General features: G+C 38.5%; 1 protein-coding gene across 2 annotated transcripts; it reads left to right on the forward strand.

Moving 5' to 3' along the window:
- Positions 1-85: 85 nt before the first annotated feature.
- Positions 86-15,558, forward strand: GLT8D2 (glycosyltransferase 8 domain containing 2). 2 transcript variants are annotated; one of them, XM_013180995.3, is made up of 10 exons: positions 86-1,748; positions 3,637-3,681; positions 5,052-5,147; positions 6,301-6,469; positions 8,239-8,356; positions 8,947-9,031; positions 11,433-11,545; positions 12,259-12,425; positions 14,037-14,149; positions 14,956-15,558. In XM_013180995.3, exons 2-10 carry the CDS (start codon positions 3,663-3,665, stop codon positions 15,126-15,128), a joined length of 1,053 nt encoding a protein of 350 aa, XP_013036449.1. In that variant the 5' UTR covers positions 86-1,748; positions 3,637-3,662; the 3' UTR covers positions 15,129-15,558. The 2 variants fall into 2 exon arrangements, with proteins under 2 accessions (XP_013036449.1, XP_013036457.1); XM_013181003.3 differs by lacking the exon at positions 3,637-3,681 and having other exon boundaries at positions 1,014-1,748.
- The last annotated feature ends 25 nt before the right edge of the window (positions 15,559-15,583 follow it).

Raw genomic sequence — 15,583 nt, forward strand, 5'->3', positions numbered from 1 at the left:
GGGAGGGGGTGATGGCGGCGGGGCCGGGGGGGGGGGGGAAAGGGGGGGGACGTGGTGGGGCGTCGGGTGGCCCTGGGTGAGGCCCGCGGTGTGTGCCACGGGTCCTCGGAGCCAGGCCTAGGAGGGGCTGCGGTGTGTGGTGTTCCCGTCCTCAGGAGCTCCCCTCAGGCTTAGCTGGGCGCCCTGAGTGTCGCCCTGTGAGGGGAGTCGGGCGCTGGGTAGGCGCTGAGGGCTGAGATGAGAAACCGAGGTTTCGGTTCTGCAGCGAACAGCGGGCGAGCTGAGTAAAGCTGAAGATCTCGGTCAGCGGGACGGAAGCTGTGCTTTTCCCTCTGTGATGAGGGCGTTAAGTGAGGCTGTAAACGCTTGGGTTGGAGGGAAACCCGGAGAAGGCGCTGCTGGCAGTGCGGGGAGAGCTGGTGGTCCCCATGCTGCCGCCAGACGCGCCTCAGAGCTCATCAGTGTGCACGGAGAATGCAAGGGACACTAATAAAACACAGGTGGATTTCGATGAATGTGAACATAATCCTGCATAAAAGTAGTGCACACCAGAAAAAAGTGATGGCTGTGACCATCTACACGAAGCATGTAACTCCTTGTACTGCTCTTCAATTATTTTTCCAACAAGCAGCTCTGCAAAAAATCAGTTGCTGTAGTAAATCAGACACAGATAATACCCTTGAAGCATATTTGAGACATATGGTTAAAAGCCCACGTTTTCAGATTCTAGGAGTGGAACAAAAATCTTAGTCAAAATTCTAAAAATAAAACCCTGCATTTTAAATGAGGTACCCTTCGTAAGTTGTGTGCTGTCTCATGCTAGAAATGTGAAATAGAATTTAAGGTGTATTCTTATTCCTTTCACTAGTGGTGAAAGTCTTGTGATAAAACTGCTTTACTGTATAAGAGGCTCCTAGAAAGGAGGCAGAGAATTGGAATAAAAGAAGTGACATAAAAGTGCAAATGCATTCCAGGGTCATTTAGGAGACAGAGTGTCAACAGACAGTATTAACATCTGCATGATACCTTCATCTAAGGTCCCTCTGAATCCAAACCAAACCCATGGGTTCAGATTAATTTCTCAGAGATTTGGGGATGAGACAATTCAAGTCAGAGTGCATGCTCAGTTGAATTTTGCAAGTTTCACTCCATTTCATACTTGCAACAACTGTGCAAACAGACACTGGAAAAACGTTGGCTTTCATTTTGACTTTGGCATGTTGTTGTCTGGCTCTTGCACACTAGTTATTTGTTCACATTTACCACAAATAATGACTAGAAACCTAACCTGCAACTAGACTGTTGAAGTAACTTCTGGAACGGTTTGTTTCCTTCTCTTTCCTCCACCCCCTTAAGACTTTTTGTCTTGTGGGATTTGTTCGCAATCTGCTAGATGAAGCTCTAAGGCAAGTTTGCCAGATCTAGGGCTGCATCATCGTTCAGCACATCTGGAAGTGGTTTATGGGCTCTCATTCCTTCAGTGCCGCGTCTGGACTCTCTGCTATTCCTCAGCAGCAGAGAGAAAAGAAAACCAGCACAACTCCAAAGTAAACTTTGAAGAGTTTGAAAAAGGAATTGAATCTTAAAACTGTTTCTGTGCCCTGTAAGGCCCTTGTACAGGGGACTTTAAAGGAGGACGATGGGCAAGGAAGCTTTGGCAAGAGTGCTTACATCTGTGGGCTATCTAGGATCCAAGTAAAAAGCTCTTCAGGAGAAAGGAGTCCCGAATACTGTGCTGCTTTGAAGAGGTAAAAAGACTAATTAAGCAGGAAATATCTGAGCAGTAATGTCATGTTTCTGAGCTTTCCCTTCTGCAGCCCCTTGTTTTATTACAGGATTTAGCAACTGACTTAGGGACTGCCAGGTTCTAGGAACTAATGTCTAAATTCAGGAAAAAAATGAGTAAATATTTATAGGAGAATAAATATTCCTTTCTTTAAAAATCAATGGCTAGTTAATCTGAGTTGCAGAGACTTAGGAACTTCGTAGTTTTGGGATTCAAACTTTTCTTATATGAAACTTTCTGTGTTTAGATTTTAAAGTTTAAAACATGGTTCAATGTATGTTGTTTTAATCATCTCTGAAGAGATCATGAGGCTGTGACTATCCAACTTTCATTTTGCAGTGATCATCAGTGTTATTTGTGACTACTGTTACAAATTTAGTTAAAAGGCTGTAGTCAGCTCTATTGAAGTCAGTGAAAATTGCTACTGGCTTAAGCGAGGTTAAAAAGTTATTCCATGAGTGTAGGGTTTTTTGCTGTCTCTCTCCTTATCTAAATGAATAAGCTTTTAAATGTCTAAGACTACAATACTTGTGTAATGTGCAAGAGAAGGGATTTCTAAGCAGCTTTTTTTTTTCAACTGATAAGGTTGTTTTCATATCTATGTAAATTAATGCCACATGAAGAGAGTGGGCTGCTGGAATGCAGTCAAGTACTGCAGATGTGAAAGGAATCTCAGAAATATTCCTCTCTCTACGATTTAGTCATCTGTTGGGATCTAAATATATGCAAATATAAGTGGTTCGTAAACAAAGCCACATCTTAGCTTTATTTATGTTTTTATTATCATTTTACTTGTTAGTCAAAGTAGAGGCTAATTCAGGATGCTCCCTCATCAGCAGCATTAACCAATGAGAGGTGGTCATTTTTGTGACTCAAGTTTCAAGAATTTTTGCCGTTTCGTGTTCCTTCTCAAGGAATGAGAATGAACTTTATTTTAATACGTGGATAGAAACTGCAGTGTATCCTTGTCTATACTGTAGCATATCTGTATGTATGTAAACAGGAAAAATGGGTTGTGATCTTGAAGATAGCTACAATAGTATAAGGGTTAGATCACACAGTTGAGTTTCCCTTCCCTCCTGCCCCAACCTCTGATGGTGGTTTTTATTGTTTTTTTTTTTTTTTTCATAAACAATACTACTGCTTCCAGAACTTAAGTGAATGTTGTTCTTTTTCCACAATTTTAGGGATTCTTTCCTCTCAGGTACAAAGTCATGGCCATTCTCAGGCCTTGCTTAGAAGTACAGTTTCAGGGAAGGCTACTTCTTTATCTTAAGCATCACAAATAACGTGCTTAAATACAACCCATTTTGCACAAGCTTCCCTTTTGCTGTTGCTGGAAGGATGCTGCTGTTAGAAAATCTTTTCACAATTACTCTAAGATTTTCTCATAGTCTGAAAGTCGCTGCTCTAATGTATGATACCTGTATGTTTGGGAACTGTATGCCAACAAAAACTTAGTATTTGTGATTGTTCTTATGTTTTAGGTGAGATCAGATATAAAGGTAGATGTATTTACAAATTGCATCAGTTGGTGTTTTTATAATTTTTGTACATTATTTTAAAATGTGTTAAAAATCATAGTTTTTACTGGTGTAGGTGATTGGACTGAATGTATTAAAACAATTAATTTCAGTCTATTAGTAGGTTGAATATTAAAATATCTAATAGCTCTGGCTCAAAATCTTAGTTATTTGTTACAAGAAAGTTATTTACAAAGATAGAGTGCTTTTACTGGTTGATAATGCTAAACCTTGTCCCTGAAATATTTAACTAGTGTTCACTGCTTGTATTCATGATTTTTTCCCTCTCTCTCTCTTTTTATTTTATTTTTTTAAATTTTACTACAGACCACAGTTCATATCCAACAGAACATATGGCTCTTTTAAAGAAAAGTAAGAAAGATTAAAAACATTTAAAATATGTATTTTTAAAAGAGGGCAGAGATGTGATTTCTCATAAAACTGTTGTAACAGTTGCATGCAAATTTATAACTAGTTTTGCTAAATTATATTTAACTTTTATTATCAAAATAAGTCTTTTTCTGTAGACTAAATCAGATAAGTACAGCAATAAATCCTATTAATTTAATATTACTCACTACTTCGCTGCATGAGACTGAGTGCAGGTAACTGCCAGTTTCATGTGGGTTGTGCCAGGAGCACCCAACCTGACTTTTTGAACAGAACTCTGCACGTTAATGCTGTTCATACTCAAAATTGAAATGTGGCCCTGAGAAGTTTGGGATTCTCATCACCTGTTGTGATCAATGACTGAAAATGGACCGCTGTGAGTCTTCAGTTATACACCCAAAATTTCACTGAATTCAGTGGGCCCTTTCCTCAGCTGATTTAAACAAATGCAGGTTTGGTGATGCATGCGTACCAATTTCAACTTATTCTCATGCCTAGTTCTGGTTGAGTGGCCCTTTTGAATCAAACAGTTCAAAACTTTGTTCCCTTTGCTCTTTTGCATGCCTTGAATATCTACCATCACCTTTATGATGGTACAAAGTAATGAAGTCAACCCAAAGAACTCCATCATCAAGGTAGCTGTCAGTGATGGTAGCGTATTCCTTCCTTGTCCTATCATTGAACTGTCTTGGTTAACAATTCTCAGGTGGTTAATGTTGAATGGCTTAGGCTTGTCCAAGATAGTCTGGTAGGAACTGAAAAATCGTAATACACAGTAAGGTCTTTGCTTTTGCATGTTGTTTTTTGACATACTAATTACAGTGTCAAAATGTTTATGTATTCTCAAATATTTTGGAACATACCTGGTTTGAATGGCATGCTGGGTTTATTTTTCTAGCACTGTTAGAGTTTTGCTCAAATATACCTAGAAGATCTGCATGTTGAAATCAAATAAAATTTTACTTGTGTCTGGAGGAAGCATAAGAGAAAGAAAAAGCTGGGTAAAATAGTTAGTTCTTGAAGTCCTATGATGTAGCCAATGAAAGGAAGTTCCAGGTTTCTAGTAATGTTTAGAAACATTTATTTAATAGTATGGATAACCCATATGTATTGGAAACCTAATGATTTAGTGAGCAAACAATCCATGAAAATCAGGTAGTTGGAAATAATTGTAAAAGGACAGAGATATCATTACATTTTTAGCATAATGTTTTTAGTTTGATCAAATAGCGAAAGAAAAAAACAGCAAATACAGGTTTTGATATGTACTAATTGCAAATTTGATTTTAAAAAGGTACAATTAGTACTCTAGCTTTTAGAGTGATTGTTAACAAATTCTCCCTTTTTTTCAGTTAACCAGATCTTACTGTTACTTCTTGTCTTAACTGTATGTGCAATTCTGTACAACAAAGTTCACAAAGTGCCATCTGCATTAAAGAATGAAGCAGGTAAATGACTTCCATTTCATTTATGTTCCTGTTTGATATTTCTTACCTCTTCACTTAACAGTTTTTTCTTATTACTAAACCTGTTTGCCCTGCAGTAGATGAGCCACTTCAAATAAAATAGTAGGAGATTGATAGTACAAGTAAGAATTGTCATCCCGATTCACACTTTTATCCAGATGTCACTGATGCAGATGGAAGCTGGTGTATATTCTTATTTGTGCTGAACACTATTGGAGATGCCAAGTGATAATAAACTTCAGTCAGAACTTGCCCCTTGGGAATATGCTTGGCCTAGCTGTTGATTTCAGATAGATCATCAAACCTTGATATAATTTTCAGCAGAAGTTCTTGCTGGAATATTTATAGTGACAAAAGCCTGCTAGGGTTGGTGTGGTTGGACTAGTATGTAGTGTTTATACTAATAGCTTATTCACTGTTCCTCAGATAAACAAATTCTGTCTTAGTATAAACCATTTCTATTCAGTATGTTTTTGTAGGGCTGTTATGAGTTTAATGATTATGTTTCAACCAGTATAAATTTATTCGTATAATTTCTGTAAGTTAATCAGTGCTAGGGGTACAAATTTTCCTTAGCAGTGATGTGAGCTGTTTCAGTACTGTTCAGATTTTTTTTTCCTTTTTATCATTAGCAACTTCCTGGTGGTACAAAATTTTACACTATTCCTTTCTAGCCTGCTTCCCAAAGAAGTGAAGCTCATGCAATTACACTAGCTCTTCCACTTACTTCCTTCCTTTGAAAATTTTGGAGCCAATTGTCCAATTTGTACTAAATATAACTGAGAAGTAGAAGTCTCAAAGGTATTCAAACTTCTTCAGGTTTCATGTGAATAAGTAGCAACATGGAGGACAGGTTGATTTGTGCTCCCGTGGAGCAGAAGATACAGAGAACCTTTTTCTATGTTCTGTTTGGAGGCATCTAAGAGCCCAGTCAACTTGCATGTAGTTCTGGGTTAGCGACAGCTCATGCTGTGCGCCTTGGCAAATGTGGATGTGTAAAGGATGTGGGAAGGAAGTGGAATGAATGTGATATGATTCCACTGTTTATAGAACTATGAGCTCACTCATATGACCCAGACGCGATACAAGAAGATTCTCAGTTTTCTATTATAATGCATAATTTTGTTTCTTGTAGTTGACTTGGAGAGTCCTGAGGAAATGGAAGAAGAAATCCCAGTCGTAATCTGTGCTGCTGCAGGCAGAATGGGTGCAGCTATAGCAGCAATCAGTAGCATCTACAGCAACACTGAGGCTAATGTTTTGTTCTACATAGTTGGGCTGAAGAACACCATCCCTCATATTCGGTATATAAGTGCTTTATTTTATTTCATGCTGTAATTAGGACCAGGTTGTTGTTCTCCTTAGCATGGGTATAGGCCTTGGAGGACTTTCCAGGACATGTTTCTTCATTTTGTAAGAAGAAAGTACTTCCTTTTAAGTAGTGTGTTGGTAGCTGTCCCCAGGATTCCCTACACATAGGAAAAAGGATCATTGTGCTCTGCTTAAGGCACTGGCTGTCATAAAGGGGTATGAAATAACCATAACATGCCTGTACCTGTGCCTTTTTGCCTTTTGTTGATCAGCTGCAGAAGAGAGTGTGTAGTAAGGTAAGTAAGTACATACATGCTTGCTTGTCACAAGCCCTCTTTGTGGCACTGCACTCAGCTCATATGAAGCTGTGTCTTTAGTTTCAGAGCAGAAAAGCCTGCTGTCTAAAGCTAATTTCAGGTAAGGGAGAGTGGTAAATGTAATAAATAGAGGCCCAAAGAAGCTAGTAATGAAAGCAAGTTTGGGTGTTAAAAATTGCAGACATTCTCTAAAAGAGGGGGAAGTGAGAGAGGGAAGGTGTGAACCAAAGATTCAAAGATTTTTTTTTTTTAAGCAGTTCTTGCCTGTGACTACTTCTGTAGCTTGTGTACTTAGAATTTATGTCAAAGTGAAAAGATGTGATAAGTGGGGTTCCACAGAGAGTTTTTCCAATCCAGTTCATCAGTAACCTAGAAAATAGAATGGAGAATGTTCTCTATGACTCTACAGTTGGCGTGGAGTTGGAAGAGACAGAAGATATGTTGAGTAACAACGATGAGCTGAAAACAAACTCCAAATGAGTTGGAAAAATGAGCCGTAAAATATGACGAAATTCAGTAGAGGTGGAGATAGTGGATTGTGTTGACTCAAGGTGAAGCAGGAGTTTGTTAGCACTTGCTAGATAATATGGGGACTCCAGGTGCATAATAACACAAGTACAATTTATGGTAGGTCAGACAAAAGCTTTATTAACTATGATTTTAGTGAGAGAATGGGAGTGGAGGGATAGTTGCTGTCTGTATGCTCTCTTACTGTGCATTTGGAGACCCCATATTCTTTGACACTCATTTTGAAACCTACACAACTATAACTGATAACTGACCACACTATTGTGCAAAAAAAAGGGGAGGGGAAGGCATGCTTCATAGTGAGATATAGTTGTGGATATATATGACCTCTGGAGATGTGAGAAAACAACTTCTGATCTCCTAGGCATTTCTACCACATCAGAAAAAGTATGGCATTTAGTTTTATGTGCCTTACTTCAGGAAAGATTTAGAAGAGAGGTCAGAGTTGAACATCAAGCAATAATGACAGGAAATCTGACAAAATATTGAAAAACATTAGTCTGAAAAAAAAATATCCTCTGCTAAACTGTGAATATGTGACAGTCGTCTTGAAGGACATAGAACTGTAAAAAGGAGAAAACTGACCCGTGCTTTAAAAGCATAGCAGATAGGATAAGATAAAAATGGTCTTTAACTGTAGCATGAAAGTCCAGGAGGTAATATTTAATCATCACAACAGTGTAAAATGGGTTGTTTGTACAATGTGTGGAGTCTCTGGTTTTGGCACTTTTTTTTTTTTTTTTTAACAGGTTAAACAAATGTCTGTGTGCAATAGCTATAGGCATAAGTGATTTTGTCTTGGGGTAGGATAGATCAAGTGAGTTTCCAAAGCCTCTTATTTTCCTGTGAGTCTGAGTAACACTGGAAGTACTCTCCACATGCTGAATATTTCTTTTTATCGCTTCTTTTTATCACAGAAAATGGATTGAAAATTCTAAACTGAAAGAAATAAAATTTAAGGTTGTGGAATTCAACCCCATGGTACTAAAGGGCAAAATCAGGCAAGATGCATCACGACCTGAACTACTGCAGCCTGTGAGTAAACAAACACCACACAACACATTTTCAAGAATTTAATGCACATTACAGGTTTTTAAATGTCCTAGGTCTCTGTTCCACTACACAGGAGGGGTGCAACCCCAAAAAAAGCACTTCAGGTCCCAATTCTAAGCTGTCACTCAAGAAGGAAAAGTGCATTGTAACAAGCTCCTAGCAACTTTCCTGTCTTGCTGGCACCTCACCTATTTGGTGCTATAAACTTTATGTTTTGAATGTGTTATATATTTAAGAATATATTTACAGTTTATTGGAGGAAAGATACAGTAGTGCTTCTTGTGCCTCCATGATGCTGAGTTGGCTGCATTCTGCTATGTCTGAGGTTAAGTTAGAGACTAAAGACTAATCTAAATGTTACTGGCTGTCAGAAGAAGCAAATTGGGTGTTTTGTTGTACCATCAGCACTGGTAACGCTGCGTCTGGAATACTGTGTCCAGTTCTGAGCTTGTCAGTAAAAGAACTAATAGTTCTTTAAAAGAACTAATAATTTACTAGTCAGTAAAGAGAGACTAATGCATTAAACTGCTTTAACACTTAGTATTTCCTTTTTTCTCCCCCCTGCTTAACAGCTGAACTTCGTTCGATTTTATCTTCCTTTGCTTATCCAGAAACATGAGAAAGTCATATATTTGGATGATGATATCATTGTTCAAGGTAAGCTGACATCCAAAAAGCAGTTTCCAGCAGAATTAGGATCAAAGTTACTGCAGCTTTTATGGTTGTCTGGAGATACGGAGTATAATGGAAAGTGAGGAAACTTCTAGGAGCATTGTACTTGGGAAAACTACAAAATTTCTGTTTATTTATTTAAAGGAAATTCTGAAGAAAACCTTCTCTTCATATGTGTTTTAGATAGTTGATTTTAACCAAAATTTGATTTTAAATTTGATTTTAATCAAAATCAACTCTATGGGTTTCATTTTATTTGGATTCGGTCAGTTGCTGAAAGATAAGGTATCACGATTTTCACTTGGATGCTGTAGTATGTAGTTAAGTGTGACTTGTGTTTCCTGCTAGCATTCAATTTCCCACAAATGCTGCTCCACTATGAGCTGCTTTATAAAATACAATTAATCTTCTCTGCCTGTCTCATTTTCTTTCGCAATAGCAATAGATTTTTTACAATTTCTTCAACATGCATGGCTTACAATGGTTATCTCTGCTTTTTCTTTTGTTATTCTGTCCTCAGTCATTAACAGAAATAATTAACTTTTTGTAAGGTTCTTAAGTCTTCATTTACACTCCATTTGCATGAACACTATAAGCTGACCCCACCTCTTCACCTGCATCCCTCCCTCATGTGCCTGCACACACAGAAAGGTGATTACTTTCAGCCTGAATTAGCTTCCTGGCATGACTTAAGGCAGTGCTCCAGCGGAAAAGAATGGGGTGGCTGGTGAAAGAGGAGAGGTAGGACTTTCTCTTTCATTAGGGGTGTCAGATTGTCAGCTGATAGTGTTTCTGGAGCCACAGGATAAGGGTGTAATTTTACATTACAGCTAATGGGAGGCTGCTGCCTACGGAAGTGGCCTCTCCTGTCCGCAGGCAGCTCCTGTTACTGGTCTCGTATCACACCTACAGTTGTGCAGCTGCGAAATAAGCTGACATTTTCTGGTTGACCCGGCAGAAAACTGGCTATATAACAAACAAACAAAACCAACCAACCAAAAAAACAACAAGAAAACTTGTTTTCCTCTTGCTTGCTCACCCTTGGGCCATGTAATCACAGGCCCCGAAAGAGGGGAATAAAGATGGGTGTGTGGGGGTGGAGGCAGAGCGAGGGTGCATCTGTTTTGGCAGCTGTTCCTCATGTTTTAACTGTAATGTGAGACTGCTCTCTATCAGATGTCTCTGGAATGGGAGTTCTGACAGGGTAAGGAGTGATGGGGAGTTTCAGGGTTTAACTTTGGGACTGTTTACGTGTTGGCCAGTTATTTTCTATAGTAAGTAAGAATGAAACATTTTGGGTGTCATCACATTTTTTTTTCTGCTTTTTCTCTTGAAAAAACACAAGTTATTTAGAATCAGGACAAAATACCTATTAAGGCTTGTTAATCTTGAACAATTACTAGCTGCCACATTTTATTTATTTATTTATTTATTTATTTATTTATTTATTTATTTATTTATTTTTTCGGTGGGATGTAAGTTCTATCCCAAGTTTTCCAGCTGGCTGGTGAGTTTGGAGAATTTTTCTTTCAGAAATAGTAGTTCCACTCTCTGCAGTATGAGCAATGTTTTCAGTTTCTAGTCTTTTATTGAGGTTTCCTGGTAATAGCAGCTTTACTTCTTCATGGCCTACCTGTGGAGAGTGCTCACCTCAGGCTAATGGGCCACGTGTGGCCTTCCAACCTAATTCGTCTTGCCTATGACCCTTGCCAGTAGCTTGAAGGGGTTTGGATGCAGACTCCCCTAATTGCTGTAGCTGTACAGTGGTGGTGCTGTGCTTCCCACCTGCCCTGAAATCCTTCTGGCACAGTAGATATGTGCTAGTCAGATGGTGAGTGAGACATCATGTGTTACGTTATCTTCCTCCCTCAGGAAGGAGCTGGGAGGTCTGGGAAGCCACAAACGTGACAGGCACCTTTCAGCTGGCCAGTGCTTATCAGTAAGCACTGTGAAGCCAGGTGTCTTACTACAAGGTACAAACACAGGAACAGAGGAAAAAAATGATCTGTGCAGGAAATTGAAGAGGTGTTTCTGAGGGACTGAAGTCATTTGCCTGTACCCTCTTTCTCCAAATAAGAGCTAATTGAATGCATAACTTTGTAATCAGCTTCTTAACAGTGTAAACAGCTGCTGCTTCAGCTGATCTTGGACGTTTGGACCAAATTAAGGATGTATTGAATTCCGATGGCAATAGCTAAAGATAGACACCCGTATATGGGACATAAACTTGAAAATTTCCCAAATAGCAAAGTTCAGCCTTCATTAACATCTCAGCTATCCCCTAAAATTAATATGTTTGTAACTAACATGTGAGAACAGAAGTTATCCTATCAGCTACGTAGCAGCGAATAGGCTTGCTCTTAAGCTTTTCACTTTGTGTAACCAGGTGACATCCAGGAACTCTATGAGACTAAGTTAGCTCCTGGACATGCTGCGGCTTTTTCAGATGATTGTGATCTACCTTCTACACATGAAATGGTTAGAAGTGTAGGCATGCAGGTAAGGTGTCATTTTGGAACTCTAATCATGAATGTATTGACTCATAAACGTAATATGATTTTATATATTTTCCCCAAAGTGAAAGTATTTTTTTTTAAATATTTTTGTACCAGTTTTACAGGTAATTAAGAACTACTTTCTGTAGTAACTTTGTAATGATATGGTGCTATGCAGAGTTGTTTCCTGTAGTAGTTTAAATCTCTGTTGCTCTTTGGATTTTACTAAATTATGTTTGGTATTTTATTAAGTTAATTTTGCTATCAGTAGATCATGAGCACTTCTGGAGTATTAAACGAAGCCAGAGTATATGATATTTGTATTAGTCGAATTGGGAATGAAACTCAGCAAAAGTGTTTGAAAGCAAATTTCTGAGTTGAGTTCCCCAAAACTGTCAGTCCCTCTAGCGTTACAGCTGCACAAGTATAAAGATACCTCATTTAGAGTAAGCTACACAAAGAAAAAATGTGGTGAGGAAAGAGCTTTATTCACTTCCAGTGGGACAATATCGTGGAAAAAGCAATTCAGTAGCTGGGCATACCTTGCCTTTCAGCCCGTCACATGGCAATTGAGACAGGTAATCATCACAGAAACTCAGCTTTGGAAGCGCATACTTAGTCTCCATGTGAGCAGCGTAGAGATGTGTTTACTCTCCCTTTTATTGAGATTCACAGGGGATAAACATACTTTGAAACTTTCTTTTTTTAACTTCCCAGAACACATACATGGGATTCCTGGACTACAGAAAGCAAGCAATTAGAGACCTTGGCATCAGCCCCAGCACCTGCTCCTTTAATCCTGGCGTAATTGTTGCTAACATGACTGAATGGAAACATCAGCGGCTTACAAAGCAGTTGGAAAAGTGGATGCAAAGAAATGTAGAGTATGTATAGAGAAATCTAGCTTTGCACTTAACTGTAAACTGAGTATTAAAACTATAATTTTCTGTTTGCAAGCTCTTTAAAGTTTGCAACTTTATTTTGTTCTGTGAGATACCAAAGTAACTCATGTTCCAGAATTTCCATGTGGTTATATCTGATTGAAAGTGTACCAGAAAACGCCGCCTGGAGTATTAGTCTTGTGTTTATTGCAAACCGCGCTTAATCCTGAGGGACACTGAGACCATGTGGGTCTTGTTTTGATCCCACCTCGCTTGGGACCAAGCCACTTAAAATCTTCCCTTCTTGAGGCCACTTTAGAGAAGAAGGAATGTTTTCTTGTTTGTGTGGGGTCTCTCCTACTGTAATGTCAGCCAAACAGTAATCAGACACCAGATTTCTTAAATACCAATAGAAAACGCTGCTTTCTCTATAGACAGACCAAACTTGACATGAAGATAACTTTTTGGCTTTGACTACAAATAAGTCATGAACACAATGAAACAAACACTATTAATTTTTAACATTTGTTGCGAACCGCCATTTGCAAACTTGACATTTACTTTCTTTCTCTGCAAAGAGTTAAGTTTAAATTTAGTAAAACTAAATTGAAACAGATTAGCTTCTGCTTTTGGACTACCTCCATTACTGGTTACTTTCAGAATTGAACTAAGCAGGAGACACAAATGATAAGCATGTGACTGAATGAAAAGCTAAATGCCTGTCTTTCTCACTCTGCTTAGGTAACGTTCTGAGAAGCTATTGCTCTGCTTTTTAAGAGCTTGAAAAAAATCCATGAATGTTAACTGCAGGTCTTATCTACAAAGATGATTTTCGACCATAATAAAACATTCATATTCCTTTTAGCTGGGTTTTGAAGTGACAGTGAAATAAATTGCTTAGTTAGCAGCTGAAACTCACGGTTTTGGAGGTTATGATTTTTGTTGTTCTGTAGCCTCTAAGCACCTCTTGATAATTCCCAGCCTTGCTGGGCTAGACAGGTGACATGATGCTCCCATGTGCTGACTGGCCAGGCCTTAAGCACTCTGTGGCCAAACATCTGGCTGCTACCTCTTAAAGCTCTCCTCACAGTAATGTTTGGCTTTTTCAAGCCCTGGAGTTTTAACAAACTTCTCAGGAAATTAATATCCTTTAGATGTTAGGTTATACAAACTAGACTGCCAAATCTGATCTGAAGTTAACTTACAAGTCTAATAGTTGTGCAGGGGGGCGAAGGGGAAGGAAGAGAGAGAGTGAAATACATGGAAGCACGTACATTTCCTTAGCAAACCAAACTAAAATATGTTTAATTCCTTTATGTTGATAGTTTTTTTTTTCTCCTACTTTGATATTGCCAGCCTCATAGACTACAGGCAGCATGTGGAAGTAATTGGCTTCATGTTGGGCTTGACTCCCCGTTTGCTTGGTAGCAACAATCTACTCAAGGAGAACTGGAGTTGCAAATGCAAGCAATTAACAGCATTAGAACAGAGTACACTGAAAATAAGTCTGTTCAAAATGCTTTTGAATGTTACCAGAATACTTACATTTTTAATTTCTGATCTCTGTGCCAAAGGCTCTTTTATTGAGGTTTTGAACACTTTGCTCTTTTGCAGGGAAAACCTCTACAGCAGCACCCTCGGGGGAGGTGTGGCGACCTCTCCGATGCTGATTGTATTTCATGGAAAGTATTCTGCTATTAATCCTATGTGGCACATACGACATCTTGGTAAGTTTAGCTTTCCACCATTTGCAGTTTGAACTAAATAAAGTGAGAGTTGTTTTTAAGATTCCAGTGTAGGATGTTACATTACTTTACCTCAACACATTACTTTATACCTCAGATCCGAATACGTAATCCATGCTTCCTTCTTTTCCTCTAACACTCACTAGTCCTGCTTGCTTCAGGGTAGGGCAGAATGTGTGCATATCCCACTGGTAGTCGTTAGTCAAATATCTTAACAGGTCAAGCAAACAAAATAGTTGTACCCCTGCAGAAAATACCTAGTAATCATTAAATTGGGTAAGAAAAGAAAAAAAAAAGTACCAAGGAGAAAACTACATGATTGAAGACCAACTATCTATATTGTCCTAAGCCATGGAAAGAATATATGAAAGATGTGAATATAGTCACAGAGACTGAAAAAAACTGACATTTTTAGCAGCCACAGTAGAAGATCATGGGATGCCCGGCAGCCTTTGTGTAGTCAGCGTTCTGAAGGCTGCAGTTACCATTCACCTGGGAATGGTGAATTATCCTGAGAAAAAGATAATAGCTTTATGTAATAAAATGAACAGTACAAGGGATGTCTTTGTAAGCCCCAGGTATACCAAGATGTTGTTGAGAGGAAACAGATTTTTCAGATGCAGAATTGAAGGTTTTAAATTAAAAACGCTGCTCTATCATACAACTAGGTGTCTATTGACAAGTATGTGGAACCATACTAATCAGACTTATTTTAATAAAACAAAAGTTTAACTGTGTAGTGTCTTCCATTATAAAAAAACTTTTTTTTTTTCCATGTACCCATGCAGGCTGGAGTCCTGATACCCGTTACTCAGAACATTTCCTTCAAGAAGCTAAATTACTTCATTGGAACGGGAGATATAAACCTTGGGACTATCCCAGCGTTCACACCGATCTCTGGGAAAATTGGTTTATTCCTGACCCTTCAGGGAAGTTCAAATTAACTCGTCCTGACAGTTGATACTGAAAACACTTAAATGCATTTATACTTTGTTTTGCAGCATGCAATAGTTTGAGAAGCAACATGTCAAAATGTATAATTAACTGATTTTAGAGAACTAAGTATTTCTTAAATATTGCCATAAAATGACCATCAGTTTTGAGGGCTTATGGGTGGAGAGGGAGGTGGGAGAATTAGTTACAGTTCAGATTATCCTGACTTTCAAATAAGGTGAGGAAACAAGTTTACTTGACAATGAAATGCTTTCATTAAATATTTACAGAGGTGAAATCAGACAATGTGTTTTAATATAAGATCTTTATAAATAAGACTTCAGTAGCTGCTGGCAGAAAACCGACACAGGAAATACTTGCAATATTACATATAAGGTGGCTTTAGTCTACTAGCCCCAGTTAAACAGCCCCCAAATAAAACTTATGCAGCCTTTTAATGTGTAAAGTTCAGTTGCTTGGTGA

Source organism: Anser cygnoides, chromosome 1, assembly GCF_040182565.1.
Source record: "Anser cygnoides isolate HZ-2024a breed goose chromosome 1, Taihu_goose_T2T_genome, whole genome shotgun sequence".
Lineage (NCBI taxonomy): Eukaryota > Metazoa > Chordata > Aves > Anseriformes > Anatidae > Anser > Anser cygnoides.